At 37.7% G+C, this 14,193-nt stretch overlaps 1 protein-coding gene across 4 annotated transcripts in view; it reads left to right on the top strand.

Annotated features, from left to right (window-relative positions):
- Window positions 1–14,193, top strand: part of ANK2 (ankyrin 2) — a 657,856-nt gene that overhangs the window by 540,640 nt on the left and 103,023 nt on the right. For all 4 annotated transcript variants that reach the window (XM_062199712.1, XM_062199708.1, XM_062199709.1 and 1 more), the window contains 3 exons: window positions 6,782–6,979; window positions 10,022–10,120; window positions 10,596–10,694. In XM_062199712.1, coding sequence (XP_062055696.1) covers window positions 6,782–6,979; window positions 10,022–10,120; window positions 10,596–10,694 — 396 coding nt within the window. The remainder of the gene's footprint in view (window positions 1–6,781; window positions 6,980–10,021; window positions 10,121–10,595; window positions 10,695–14,193) is intronic.

The following is a 14,193-nucleotide window of genomic DNA, read 5'->3' as shown; positions in this document are numbered from 1 at the left end:
ATGGTCTTTGTGAGCATGTTGGGGAGTGAACCAGTAAATGGAATCTCTAACTCTCTCTCTCTCTCTCTCTCTCTCTCTCTCTTTCTCATCTCTATCTCTAATTCTATCTCTATCTCTATCTCTATGCCTCTGAAATAAATGTTAAAAAATAATTTAAAGAAAAACTTACTCTTCAGAATTTCTTAACATTCTCTGACTCAATGAATTTGACTGGCATTTTCATATAATAGGCTCTACAGATGTCCAGGGAAGATTCAGTGATACCTGGGCAGCCTTGACATTGTTCTTGTTTTAGTTGTTTTCTGTCCTTTTCTCTATTGTACAAGGAGTATAATATGTATTGTTTGATAATCATGAGTATATTATGTTTTTATATATCTAGGGCTTTTGTTATTCAACTCTGTTCTCCCCTGATGTGACACTGTTATGATTTCTTTTTAAGCTTACCTGGCATTCAGCTATTTTTTTAAATACTCCTGTGGTTAACCAGTGTAGTCTGAGCACATGAACTCTATTTTTACCAGAAATTGTGATAATTTTCCTGGTTAATTTCTTTTGTAATCCATATTTAATAATAAAAGGATTTCCAGTTTGTCTCTTAAAAATAAAACCCTGGAATATTCAAATTTTAGCTTATTCTGTTTTAATGGAAATATACTCACTTTCATGATCTCTGCCAAAGTTTCTATATTAATTTAACCTCTTACACTTTGCACCTTGTGTACCGACTTAAACACTGTCTTTAAAAACAAATGACTACAGCTCTGTTCTTTTTTAAAAAAGAAAGATTTATTGTTTAAATTTATTTGAAAGGCAGAGTTAGGAGGAGACACAGAAAGAGAAAAGAGAGAGAGAGATCTTCCATCCTCTGGTTCACTACCCAAATGGCCACAATGGTCAGGGCTGGATCAGGCCAAAGCCAGGAGCCAGGAGCTTCTTCTGGGTCTCCCACATAGATGCAGGGGCCCAAGCACTTGGGCCATCTTCCACTACCTTCCCATGCACATTAACAGGGAGTGGTATCTAAACTGGAGCTGCTGGGTCCCAAACTGGCACCCACATGGGTTGCTGGCATAACAGGCAGATGATTAACCTGTTTGTCACAATACTGGTCCCAGTCTCTTTCCTTTGAAATATTATAACTATGTGTTTATGTATATATTTATGTATTTTACAAGCAGATTTCAAACAATTTTTTAAATTTCTCTTTTGCAACTACATTTAGTCTCATAGCCTACATATACTTTTATGAACATCTCTTAATTCTTTATTCTTCATAATTTAAATATCAAATTTTGTATGGTATCTTCTATTTATTTTGTCTTTTCAGCTCTGCCTTCCACCCTGAAATCCTTTCCTGATAGCATCCTTGCTCTTGAGAACAGGAAAAGTATAACCTTGTAAAGCAGTGCTCCCCAAAGGTCAATGTGCATAAGATCACCTGGCACCCTGTTAAAATGTGAGCACTCAGCTCTGGGTTTCTAACAAGCTCTTAAGTGCTGTCAGTGCTTCTGGCCCTGGGATTCTACACCGAGCATCAAGGAGCTAGGGTTTTCCTTTCCACATGTTCTACTTTCAGATGTACTGTAAACATTTGTTTTTGATTTTCATTTAATCTTTTAATGTCTCCTTGGACCTCTTTGATTCAGTTCACATGTGCACAGAACTTTATGATTCATGAAGCATTTTAACACAAATTATCTCATTTGATATACAGAGCAACCTTGTGTTGTATGTTGGATTAAGGGCCCAAAATTCAAAATTATGCTGTTTGCTTGTAGCCACAGAGTTAGGGCAAGAAAAAAGGATTCTTTCTGTAGTTCTGTATCTTTCTCCTCTCTCTACTGACATCGTCACCACCCATGTCTAAGGTAAAGAGAGACTTCTCTCTCCTATCCAAACCAAGCACTGGTGTCTAATCCGTGATGTGCCATCTCTGGCCTAATGAGTCTGACCAGTACATAAAATCAAGCTTAGGCTCAGGCCCATTCATGTAACCCATTTGTAAGATGATTGGCAGCCTCTCTACAGCCTGATGGAGTATGCAATGTACTTCCCAGAAGAAAGATGTTGGGTATATTGTACGTAAAATATGTATCTATTTTACTTCTTAGGGGCCAACATACAAACACACTTTCAAACACTTCCTCTCTTAACCTAACACCATTGCTCTAGAACTCACCCTGTCCCAAAGGGGAGAAAGACATAAATTATACCCAGTTACTACATTGAGCTCCAAGGTCAAGATCTCTAGGAAGTCTATATTGTTTTCTATAAGTTTAGAAGTAATACTCCATGGTTATATGTTTCAATTTCAAAACATTCATAGAAAGGTGATAGAAAAAGATAGAAAAAAAAAAGGTAGTTACCCTACCACTTAAGACTCTGGCTGAGCTGCCACATCCTACATAGGAGTACTGGCTTTGAGACCCAGTTCTGCTCCCAATTCCAGTTTCCTACTAATATGCACTCTGGGAAACTGAAGTACTTGGGTCCCTGCCACCCATAGGGGAGACCTGGGTTGATTTCCCAGCATCTGGCTTTGGCCTGGCCCAGCCCAGGCTGTTGAGGTCTTTTGGGGAGTGAACCAGCAGATGAGAGCTCATTGCCTTACCCCAGCCCTGACTCTATGCCTCTCAATTAAATAAAATTAATAATTTCAAAAGAAAATGCACATTTGTATAAACTTTTTAAAAATTAACTAATTAATTTATTTTTTAGGAATACAAATTACATATGTACAACTTTAGTAGTATTTTATTCTTCCCACCATACCCACCCTCCCACCCCCTCCTCCTCTTCCCTTTCCCCTTCCCAGTACCATTCTCCATTAAGATTCATTTTCAATTAACTTTTTACACAGAAGACCAACTCTATACTAAGTAAAGATTTCGACAGTTTGCACACACACACACACAAACTCTTTGAGAACAAGTATCACAGTTAACTTGCATGAACTTTTTGAAGTTCCCTCATATAATCATGGGGCTCAATCATATTTTTGCTTACTCTTAATATATAACAAAAGATCCACATAATCACAATGATACATCTATTACAAAAATGCAAACAGTAATACTGCCTTTACCAGAACATTAGATATACTTTGCTGGACAGACTGGTGAGCAGGGTATGCAGAGGCCTAAGTTTCTGGTCAGCCAATGTGTTTGTCCTCAGGCCCTCTTCTCAGTATGTTACTCCCTTGTCTAATGTCCTCAGTGATGTAACAAAAAGTCACCAAGACTTGCCCATTTGAGAATTCTTTTGCTTTATGAACTTCTTCTGTTGGCACAATTAAAGGGCTTGGCATTTGCTTTAGAGATTGAACAATCATGGGGTTCGTAGATTTAAATTCACTTGAAACTTAACTTACTTAAAACTTTAGTTAGCTGGCATAAGCCTAGTTCCTGGGAAGCCTGTTAGTTAGTAAAAAAAACAAAACAAAACAAAAAAAAAAAACAGCAGAGATTTCATTAAAGGTATGAACTTTTGTCCAACTATTGCTCTTTCTTTCTCTTTGTAAAAGTAATCGGGGGCTCAGCAACTCTCCCTGATTGTTGTTGCTGTGGAGCATTGTAAAACAGTCAGCTGTGAAGGAAGACAAAACTCCTCTACTACCTGGTTCAGGGTGTGTCACAGTCACTGATGTTTTAGGAATCACCACCTCTCATATTAAGAAGAGGTTTAGGGAATCAGACTCTCCCTCCCTCACCCCCGAATTCTTTACCTCTCCCTATGAATCTTAGCTTCTGCACCTTCCCAGTTCTCTGCATTAACCTTAGCCTGAGGCAGCAGATCCAACTTCTTCAATTCAGCAGAGAAATAACTTCTGTAACCTGAGAAGATCCTCTGTCTTTGACAAGTTGAAAGATTTTCTTAGCAAAATGTGAATGTGCTTTCTTTTCCAATTTTGAGATAGGACCAGACCAAAAATTGAATAAATCTGGGTAAGTAAGCTTTTTCCTTAACTTTTCTTAGACCAAATATTAGGGTTGAGCCTTGTAGAACAGTAGGCTAAACCACATCCTATATTGGAGTGTTCATTCAAGTCCCTGCTACTCTGAGCTGACAATCCTGATTATTGCTATGTACCCAGGAGGCAGTGGATAAAGGCCCAAGTTCTTGGATTCCTGCCACCAATATGGGAGACCCAGATGGAGTTTTTGGTTCCTGACTGACTTGACCTAGCCCTGGCTGTTGTGGACATTTTGGGGGTAAACCAGTGGATGGAAGATTTCACACCCTTCCCCTGCTCTCCCTCTCTCTCTGTTACTCTGCCTCTCAAATAAATACATTTTTCAAAAATATCTTAGTACATCATGGTGTGAAGAACAAAGAACAATGGATGAAAACTTAACTAGGTACAGAGCCACCCCCACTCAAGGATTGCCACTGCTCAGCTATAGATCCAAAAATCATTATCACCATGACTCGCCCTGCTACTCATTGAAAAACACATTTTAGAGTGTGTCACCTTTTTTTAAGATTTTATTTATTTATTTATTTGAGAGGTAGGGTTACAGACAGTGAGAGGGAGAGACAGAAAGAAAGGTCTTCCTTCTGTTGGTTTACTCTCCAGACTGCCTCAACAGCCGGAGCTGCGCTGATCCAAAGCCAGGAGCCAGATGCTTCTTCCTGGTCTCCTACCTGGGTGCAGAGGCCCAAGCTCCTGGGCCATATTCCACTGCCTTCCCAGCCCACAGCAGAGAGCTGGATTGGAAGAGGGGCAGCAGGGACAAGAACCGGCACCCATATGGAATGCCGGCACCACAAGCGGAGGATTAACCTACTGCGCCACGGTGTCCCGCCTCCCCCCAAAGAGTGTATCACTTCCAACATCCACCTCTGTCAAACTCGGCCAGGCAGAAGCTGGCGAAGGGAAAGCCAGCAGCAGCAGCTATTTGCTCTAGCTGTCCTCCAGCTCCTTGATCTGTAGTTGTTGCTTTTGCTAACTATTTTTGTAACTTCATTCTCTCCATTCCTGCAATTTCTCCTGTTTCAGAGAAAGTTGCATCTCCTAACCTGTTGTTAGTCTCCTTTCCTATGGAGAATCACCTTGTCCTGTTAGTTTTCTTTGTGACCCTCTTAGTCTATATTCAATGGAATACACAGTCAAAAATAAATATTGTCTTTAGAACCCAATGCCTGAATTCAAGTCCTGTTTTAATGTCTTACGGACCTTAGACAATCCTTGAGAACTCATTTAGTTCCTAGTAAACTCTTCTTCTAGAGACTGGTCTAATAATTCATTTTATGCCTTTCCTTTTGGTCTTTTATAAGGATAAGCTTATGTATGCACATACATGAAGGAAGTTTACAAATAGCAAATTTTTATAAAATTCAGTTCTATTACTAAAATAGAATACTATTACTTAGTACTTATTTATTACCACTCTGAAATCATGCAATGCCACTTTATCTCTTCCTATAACTTATAACTTTCTATTTTTACACTTTAAAATATGGCATTTTTTTGGACAGCTCTTCCATACTCTTATCTTTTTTTCCATCCATACTTAGCCCTGGAATCTGGCCCATCTTTGTCTTCCTTACTGTTATTATGACAAGTCCTAGGGAAGATTGTAAAGATGTATCTCTTTCATCTTTAAAATTACATTCAGCTTTTTTTTATCCTTGATAACTTTTACTGATTTGAAAGTCAGAGCTAGAGGGAGGGAGGGAAGGAGGGAGAGAGAGAGAGAGAGAAAGAATCTTCCATTTGATGGTTCACTCCTCCAGATGGCTGCAACAGCCAAGGCTGGGCAAGGCTGAAGCCAGGAGCTTCCTCTGGGTCTCTCACATTGACATAAGGGCACAAGCACTTGGGTCATCTTCCACTGCATTCCCAGGTGCATTAGCAGGGAGCTGGATCAGAAGTGGAGCAGCTGGGATAACAATTGGCACCCATATGGGATGCCAGCATTGCATGCAGCAGCTTTACCTACTATGTTGCAATGCTGATGGCTCAACTTTCTTTTTACAAGAGACAGTTTGGCTTGGTTTCCTTAACACTGAAAACATTATTTCCACCTACACATTAAAATCAAGTGATTTCTTAAGCCCTCTTGAACATATTCTTCCTGTCCCTTATACTTAGTTATATCCTCTCCTGTTTTTGAGATGAAAAGTAGTTGGCAAATGTTCACCCATTTGCTTCTTGCCACAGTTCCATTTCATTTTTGAAGTCCTGGATGCAAGTCCCAGACCCATCTGTAATGTTTCCTGGAACAACAGCTTTTTAAACCGGATTACAATATCTTCTTTATCCATGGTTTCTCCTAGAAGAAAATGAGCAGCCTTTGTATCCTTGGCTTGCTGAGTAGAGTAAGAACAAAGTTTTTCCAGCATCCCTGGTGTTTTTCTCTTGATACAGTTCCCAGAATAAATCTTGCCCCTAAGTGAAAGCTCTTGGATGAGAATCTAGGTCTTAGGGTTTCTGGACCAGATTTCTTTCTTCTTCAAAATCATGAGTTAATTTTTATTTCAACATAAGTGAGGGATGAAGGCTTAATGAGTTGATAAATATTTTGGGATACCCAAAAAACAATGACCACATTCACGGAAATATATACTTTTTAAAACTCTAAGGGAGATTTTCTGACTAAACAGGTTGCCTCTATAGCAAAACATAAAATAAGTTATGGTCAGAGTAGTAATGGTTTCCTCTTGGGGAAGGATTCCTAAAGATTCCAGGAAGAAATCAGGAAGCTTGTGAATGAAATGCATCATCAGTGAAGTTTGGTCTGCCTGGCACTAACTTTTTACTTGAATTGAGTTGTAGGAGGAACAGACGCCTTTGCATATTGCTTCCCGCCTGGGTAAAACAGAAATTGTCCAGTTGCTTCTACAACATATGGCTCATCCCGATGCTGCCACTACAAATGGATACACACCGTTGCACATCTCTGCCCGGGAAGGCCAAGTTGATGTGGCATCAGTCCTCTTGGAAGCAGGAGCAGCCCACTCCTTAGCTACCAAGGTAAGGAGAATAGTATCATGTCCACATAAACCAAGAGAATTCCTAAGCCATAGCCCTTCTGCCCAAATAGTGTTAGGAAGGGTAGGTTTTCCTTTGAGACTAACTTCTTTTCTATTTTAGATTCATTGTCTAAATCATCAAAATGGGTTGTGAGACTCCATATAATACCATTAGTAAGGAGTGCTGGATTCTATTCTCCTAATGAATGTCAGTGTTGTCTTCTCATCCAAGTATCTTGTACAGTCATTTGCTATTTAATGACAAGGACATGTACTGAAAAATGCATAGTTTGGCAATTTTATCATTGTGCAAATATCATAGAATGTACTTAATACAAAGTAATGTTTCTACAGGGGCACTACACAATGTAATCTTATGGGACCACCAATACCTATACAGTCTATTGTTTAACAATTTGTCATGTGGTGCTTCACTAACATGATTTCCATAAAGCAAGTACTACTTTCTATTCCCTTTCCTTTACAAAATAGATAATGTATTCTCAAGGGAAAACATAAGATTCACAAGTACATTGAACTGGTGTTACTAATGAGGAAGAGAATATCACATTAGATGACACTACTGTATTTGTTGAGAGTTGTAGTACTATATAGAAACCTGCTTTACTAAATATCTCATTTCCCCAATCATAATATCAGCTATCACCACCCTGATGGCTAATACCCCATTCCAATTCCAATCTCCGTTCTCCACTCTACCAACTACACTTTGCCAGGATATTTAACAATGTCCAGGGACAGCTGGACTGGAAGTCATATGCTTATTAGTTATTACTGACATTGAACAAAAAAATATGCACTAGCATGAATTTTACTGATATCCAAAGCTTCATAATAGGGGAAGGTCATTATTCTTTCACTTTATACATTTTATTTGAAATTGAGTATCTGCAGCTGACTTAGAAAAAACATGAACTCACTCAGCTAATGAAGCAAAAAGAACAGCTAGTGCAGAACAGTAAAAAAAATGAGACAAGCGAAAGTCACAAACAGGAGAATTTGTCACTGAGCAAAATACTTCCTTCAAAGAGTGATTCAGATGAATGAAAGACCATATCAACTTGCTCCTATAAAAATTAATTACAAATACTTCATTCTGAGAGAAAGATGTTAACAAGTATGAGCTGAGGCAGTGATGTGACATATATTCTCTTGGAAGTAGGAGTAGTCCAGTAACTGTTAAGGCTTATCTGGTTGTCTATGGCTATAAAAAAACAACTGTTTTTGAGATCAGAAATTGATAATTATTCAAGCTCTGAAATCTGAGACATTGAAAAAAAATTCTTTTTTTTAAGAAAGAAACCTAACAATAACTATAATAGTAAGTATAATCTAAAAGAGACTTGATCATATCTGATGAAAGCTTAACAGATAATATTATGATAGATAAAATATAGAAATGGAAAATAAAAATGTAGTCCCTTGTTCAAAGATTTTTGGGATTAAAAAACTTATCTAAATCCAAAATAAAATAGGGCAGTAAAATGGAAGAAACTATTAAACAGAGCCATCTAATAGAGCAACTTGACTAGAGCTGAATGGTAGTTGACTCTTCCTTAAAGCTAATTAGTGGGTAAATGAAATCCTGATGAGATTAACATAGGGGCAAAAGAGACATGTGTGACTCTAGACATACTGTCCAACCTTGATTTTGTGATTCTACAGTAAATATTTGATATAGTTTTGTCTAAGAGTTTCCAAATTTATAAAGGATTGAGTCACTATTTCAGCAGGACTCTAGAAATTTTTTTTCCTCTTTACCATCTGATTTGTCCCAAAGAATTCCATTTGTCTCAAGTGTCACCCCAATCATCGTGTGCAGTAAGTGTAGGGAATGGAGTTTTAGCAAAAGAAATATTTACTGCATTTGTCCCACACTTGGAAAAAGACAGCAAATTCACTCTCTTCCAAGAACTTATTAGGACCACATGTTTTAAAAAGAAGCAAAAGGAAAAAAAGTCATCTTAATTAAAAATAATTTGGTGACACTGTGAAAGGACAATATTGCATCTTGGGGGATATTCTATATTCATGATAAGGTCTGAAATGTCCCAAAGATAAGCACAACCAGGCTAGGCATATTTGCTGTGTGCATTTTATAGGCCTTGGTCAGTGTAAGAATCCTCCAACTTCCTCCCTGGTGCCAGAAGAGCATGTGGTTAAACTGTCTGGCCAACAGGATAAATTTGAGATCATAGTGTAGGAACTGTGCCATCCTCTAGATCTCAGTCCAGAGACTTATCTGTTTTTACAACCCACTGCTAATTACAGAATAGCTATCATCTAGGCAGATAAGACATTGAATGTGTGTATATAAACATGAGTCGGACAGCAGTGTTTAAAAAAAAAAAAAAAACTTAAAGCTTTGGTATGCTTAAAAGTCTGGTGTTAATCAGCCCAACATCATGCCAGAAACAGAGTGCACTATACAAAAGGAATTGGTATTTTAGACAGTATGAGTCTCCTGGGAAATGGGCCAACAGTCAAGATGGGAGGTGCTTTTAAATGGTGAGCATTCTTTGTTTCATAGACCATTTCTGCTATTTCTGCAGAAATTAATAGGTCAACTGATTCACAAATAATTACTTTTTCCACAGTTGTCAGAACTGCCTAAAAGTTAAACGAAGAGATTTGGATTTCAGGTGTTATAAAAAGTATTGAAAAAAGAGGAGGATTGGAAAGACGGCAGCTGTTCTCTCAATTCCAGTAATTTTAGAAGAAAGGCTTTTTCCCCCACTCCAAAACTGCAGCCCGTTTACTGATGTTAGTGGCTTTTCTAAATACAAAGCCTATAAAGTCAAATTTCAGTTCCCAAATGCTTAAAATTTCTTTTGTTCGGTCTACTAAGCTATGGTTTTTATGTTAAATTTCATGTCTTACCCTAGTCCTTGTTTATAGCTAACATATTTAATGCCACGAGCATTTTCCTCAGATGGAGATAGCTGGTTTAATATGTTAGAAAATACGACAGAGTCTTTTAGGACTTGCAAAAATACAAACTTTCATTTTTTTCCCATCGCAGAAAGGTTTTACGCCCCTGCACGTAGCAGCCAAGTATGGAAGCCTGGATGTGGCAAAACTTCTCTTGCAACGCCGCGCTGCTGCAGATTCTGCAGGGAAGGTAAAGGTTTTCAATGCTGTGTTTTTTAACTGAGTAATGATGTCAAGCTACGGATGTGGAGATGTGTAAAGAGGAACACGAACACAAGGGATGAAACGATGTCAAATAGATATGCTGGCACCGTTTGTCCATCACCTTTCAAGCACGCCCTGATTCAGAAAGCGTGTTGTGCTGTGTACCTCATCTCATATGTGTGTGCTTGTCACGACGGGGCTCAGACCTTCTCTATATTAAGAATCCATGCAGTGTCACTTCTGCCTTTATTTGCCATGACCATCAAGATGTTCTTTGCTAACTGTAAGCTCAACCAATCATTTTCAATTTTAGTTATCTTCCTAATATTAAAATTATTAGGTATTGACTGTATTAATTAATTAACATGAAGTTAATCTATGTCAGTTTCCATCCATCCTGATAGCTTCAGGGCTGCTAACGCTAATTTATTAATGCTGAAACTTAAACACACCCTTTACAGAATGGCCTTACCCCACTCCATGTTGCTGCTCATTATGACAACCAGAAGGTGGCGCTGCTGTTACTGGAGAAGGGTGCTTCCCCTCACGCCACTGCCAAGGTGAGGACCACAGAAAAGGGTTTACATAGGATGTAACTGCAATCAGAAAACATATGGGAAGTGTTTTTCAAACACGTGGTATGGTATAACTACAACTAATAATAATAGCTTTTGATACTGACATCTTTTCAGGATTTCTACTAGTTGCTTTTACAAAACCTTTTTAAAGAGTTAGTAAATACTAAGGGGTATATGCCTATAAACCATTAGACATGGATCTTATTGCCAGCATTAGGACTTTAGAGATGGAAGTCTGAATTTTGATAAATGGAACATGGTGAAGGCACTGCAGTTTTCTTCCTTCTCCCCATAAACAGAGTGCAATGATATAACATATCCTTTTATACTCTGAGTTGTATAGAGATTTCAGACTTTTCATTATGTATTATGAAACACTATTTGTTTCTTTGCCTTTTAAATGCATTGCTTGTTTTAACTGTATCATGAACCCTTCTAAGTACCCAGATGAAGAATGCTTTTTAGTGTATACCTGGCACCAACTTCCAAAACAGCTCCTTCTAGGACCCTGTGGATGGGGCATTTCCCAGCATTTGAACTGCCCATTTCTTACTCTGAATATTCACATGAATGTTATATAAGACATAAAGCCAGCATTGTATCCTTCATTTGTTCATCCAGCAAATATATTTTGAGAATGTTATCGGGGATTATTAGAATTGTGATGAAAAATATTCATGCTACAGTAGCTGATGTAATACAACTAGCATGTATGTGCCTAGCACTCTACATGCAACATCTCATTTAATCTCATAATAATCCAATGAGATTGATATTATAATGATCGCCATTTTTCAGGAAAAAAATTGAGATTTAAATAGATTAGTTTTTGATTTTCTGTATATAAAGAGAATTGAAAATGAATCTTGATGTGAATGGAAGGGGAGAGGGAGCGGGACAGGGGAGGGTTGTGGGTAGGAGCGAAGTTATGGGGGGGAAGCCATTATAATCCATAAGCTGTACTTTGGAAATTTATATTCATTAAATAAAAGTTCAAAAAAAAAGACTTGATTAAAAAATAAATAAATAGATTAGTTTTTCAAAGTCACATGACTAGTAAGTGTTAGAGCTAGTATTTGACCTCAAGCACTCGTAATTACTAGGGTCACTGTGTTCCAAAGCAAGAGAGATTTATTCCACTTCTATTGTATGATAGAATTAAAAGATAATGCATATTTTCCATGAAGTCTTTAAAGCTTTCCTCCTATTCATATATGCATATAAACTCACATGTTTACTTAAATTATACATATCATATAATAAAACAGAATACTATATTTATATAAGTGTATTCTGTGTAAAGCCATATATTCTGTATAGAGACATATATGATAAGTAATATAATTTCCTACAAATACATCTATACATATGCATATCTTTTCATTCCAATAAGCAGCTTGTAATCAACTACTTGAACTTTCAAAAGAGGGGTACTAATTTTTATAATTACACATACAATTCTTATTCCTTTATACCCTTTTCTCTACAAGCTCATCAAGTGTGCATTTGTTTTAAGTCTTTCTTCAAACTGTAAGCTACTTGAGGATAACGATCATGTCGTTCATTTGCATATTCATGAAGGTTCTAAAACAGGATTACACAGGTTCTCAACAAATTTGGATGAAAGAATGAATACTCAGCAATTATATTTTTAAAAAAGAAACTTAAAAATTTTTATTGACACACAACAAAGTACAAAAATCATTAGCATATAGCTCATTGAATTTTTCCAGAAAATAGACACCCACGTAGCTACTACCTAGAGAGAGTAGAGAATGTACCCAGGAGCTCTCTCCGAACACCTCCCTCATGCTTCCTTGCATCAACGCCACTCTAACTTCCACCATAGATGTTCTTGAACTTAGCACAAGAGGAGCATTCAGAGTGTGCTCTCTTATTGGAGAAGTCATGAGACATATTTTCAGGGTTTCCTCTGTGTAGGGATGGGAATGAATGGGGCTGCCTATAGCAATTTTCCAGAACCTCATGGCAGTAAATGGAAATTTAAAATAAGAATTATAAAAATAGCATATGCTAGTTAAAACTGCAAATGGGACAGAAGTTAGGAAACACTCATAGTATCCTTTATATTTAAATTTATGATGTTTTTATTTAAGTTTTAACTTTCTATAAAATGTTAACAGATATAAAAATTTGACATATTTATGGGGTACTATGTTTTTTAAATGAAAACACCCCAAATCCTATCTTCTAGTTTTTTTAAAAAATTGATAAATATACAGTATTTTAATGTTACCTATAGTCACCATTACTGTGCAAGGGAACCCCAAACTTCTTACTCCTATCCAGCTATAACCTAGTACCCATCAATCAACCCTGCCCACCTCCCCTCCCAGCTTCTGGTAACTACTGTTATATTTCTATGAGATCTCCTATTTTTTTTAAATTTATTTTTTAAGGAATACAAATTTCATAAATACAAATTTAGGAATATTTCTTCCCACCATATCAGCCCTCCTACCCACCCTCTCACTCCTCCTCCTCCTCTCCCTCTCTCCTTGCTAGTCCCATTCTCCATTAAGATTCATTTTCAATTAACTTTGTACACAGAAGACCAACTCTGTACTAAGTAAAGATTTCAACAATTTGCAAACACACACACACAAACAAAATAAATCTGAGAGCTAGTTTTATAGTTAACTCTTATAATACAACTCTTTGAGGACAGAGGTCCTGCATGGGAAGTTAGTGCACAGTGACTCTTGTTGTTAATTTAACAATTAACACTCTTCTGTATGATGTCAATGATCAGCAATTATTTTAATGGAATAAAAAATACCTGCTCACTTAACATGTTGGCAATTTAGTAGCGATCTAGGACGACCATTCTCAACACAGACATGAAAGACTACATCAGTACTTTTATTGAACTTTTACTATGTGCAAAGATAGGATTTTAGGACTTGGTTGGAGGTAAAACTATAAAATCTGTGTTCTGTTCCCATAGGGACCCTCAATCTACCTTTGCAAGAAGACTAGATAATAAAGTAATATGGATGGTTTTCCTAAAGAGACCAATGCTGTTGATCTCCAGCTTTTGCTGTGTATGGTCCCTACTCATATACGCCTACTGAGTCTAGAAGATGGGTCAAGCAGTCCTCTGCTGCAGGGGCCACAGTAGGGCAGGTTTTCTGGGGAGACTCCTCTGGTGTTTTCTACACTCTGCCTCAGCTTGTCAGTGAACAGGGGACCTTCAGCTCCTGGGCTACTCCAAGTGGCTGCCAGTTAGTGGGAGCCCCACTAGTACCTTCACTCTGAACTGTCTATTCACAATTCCTGCTCGCCCCATCAGACACACACACACACACATACACACACATCTCCTTGGCTCCTGAACCTATTTGCTTATTCCTAACAGAGTCCAGAAGCTTGTTCTTCATGGGGAAGATTTCAGTTACTTGATTCTAAACATTTTTACTTTTTGTGAAAAGAAATGGCTCTTCAGATCTTGCAGGTTGAG

This window comes from Lepus europaeus, chromosome 8 (assembly GCF_033115175.1).
Source record: "Lepus europaeus isolate LE1 chromosome 8, mLepTim1.pri, whole genome shotgun sequence".
NCBI lineage: Eukaryota > Metazoa > Chordata > Mammalia > Lagomorpha > Leporidae > Lepus > Lepus europaeus.
This window is presented reverse-complemented; position numbering and strand designations above follow the sequence as displayed.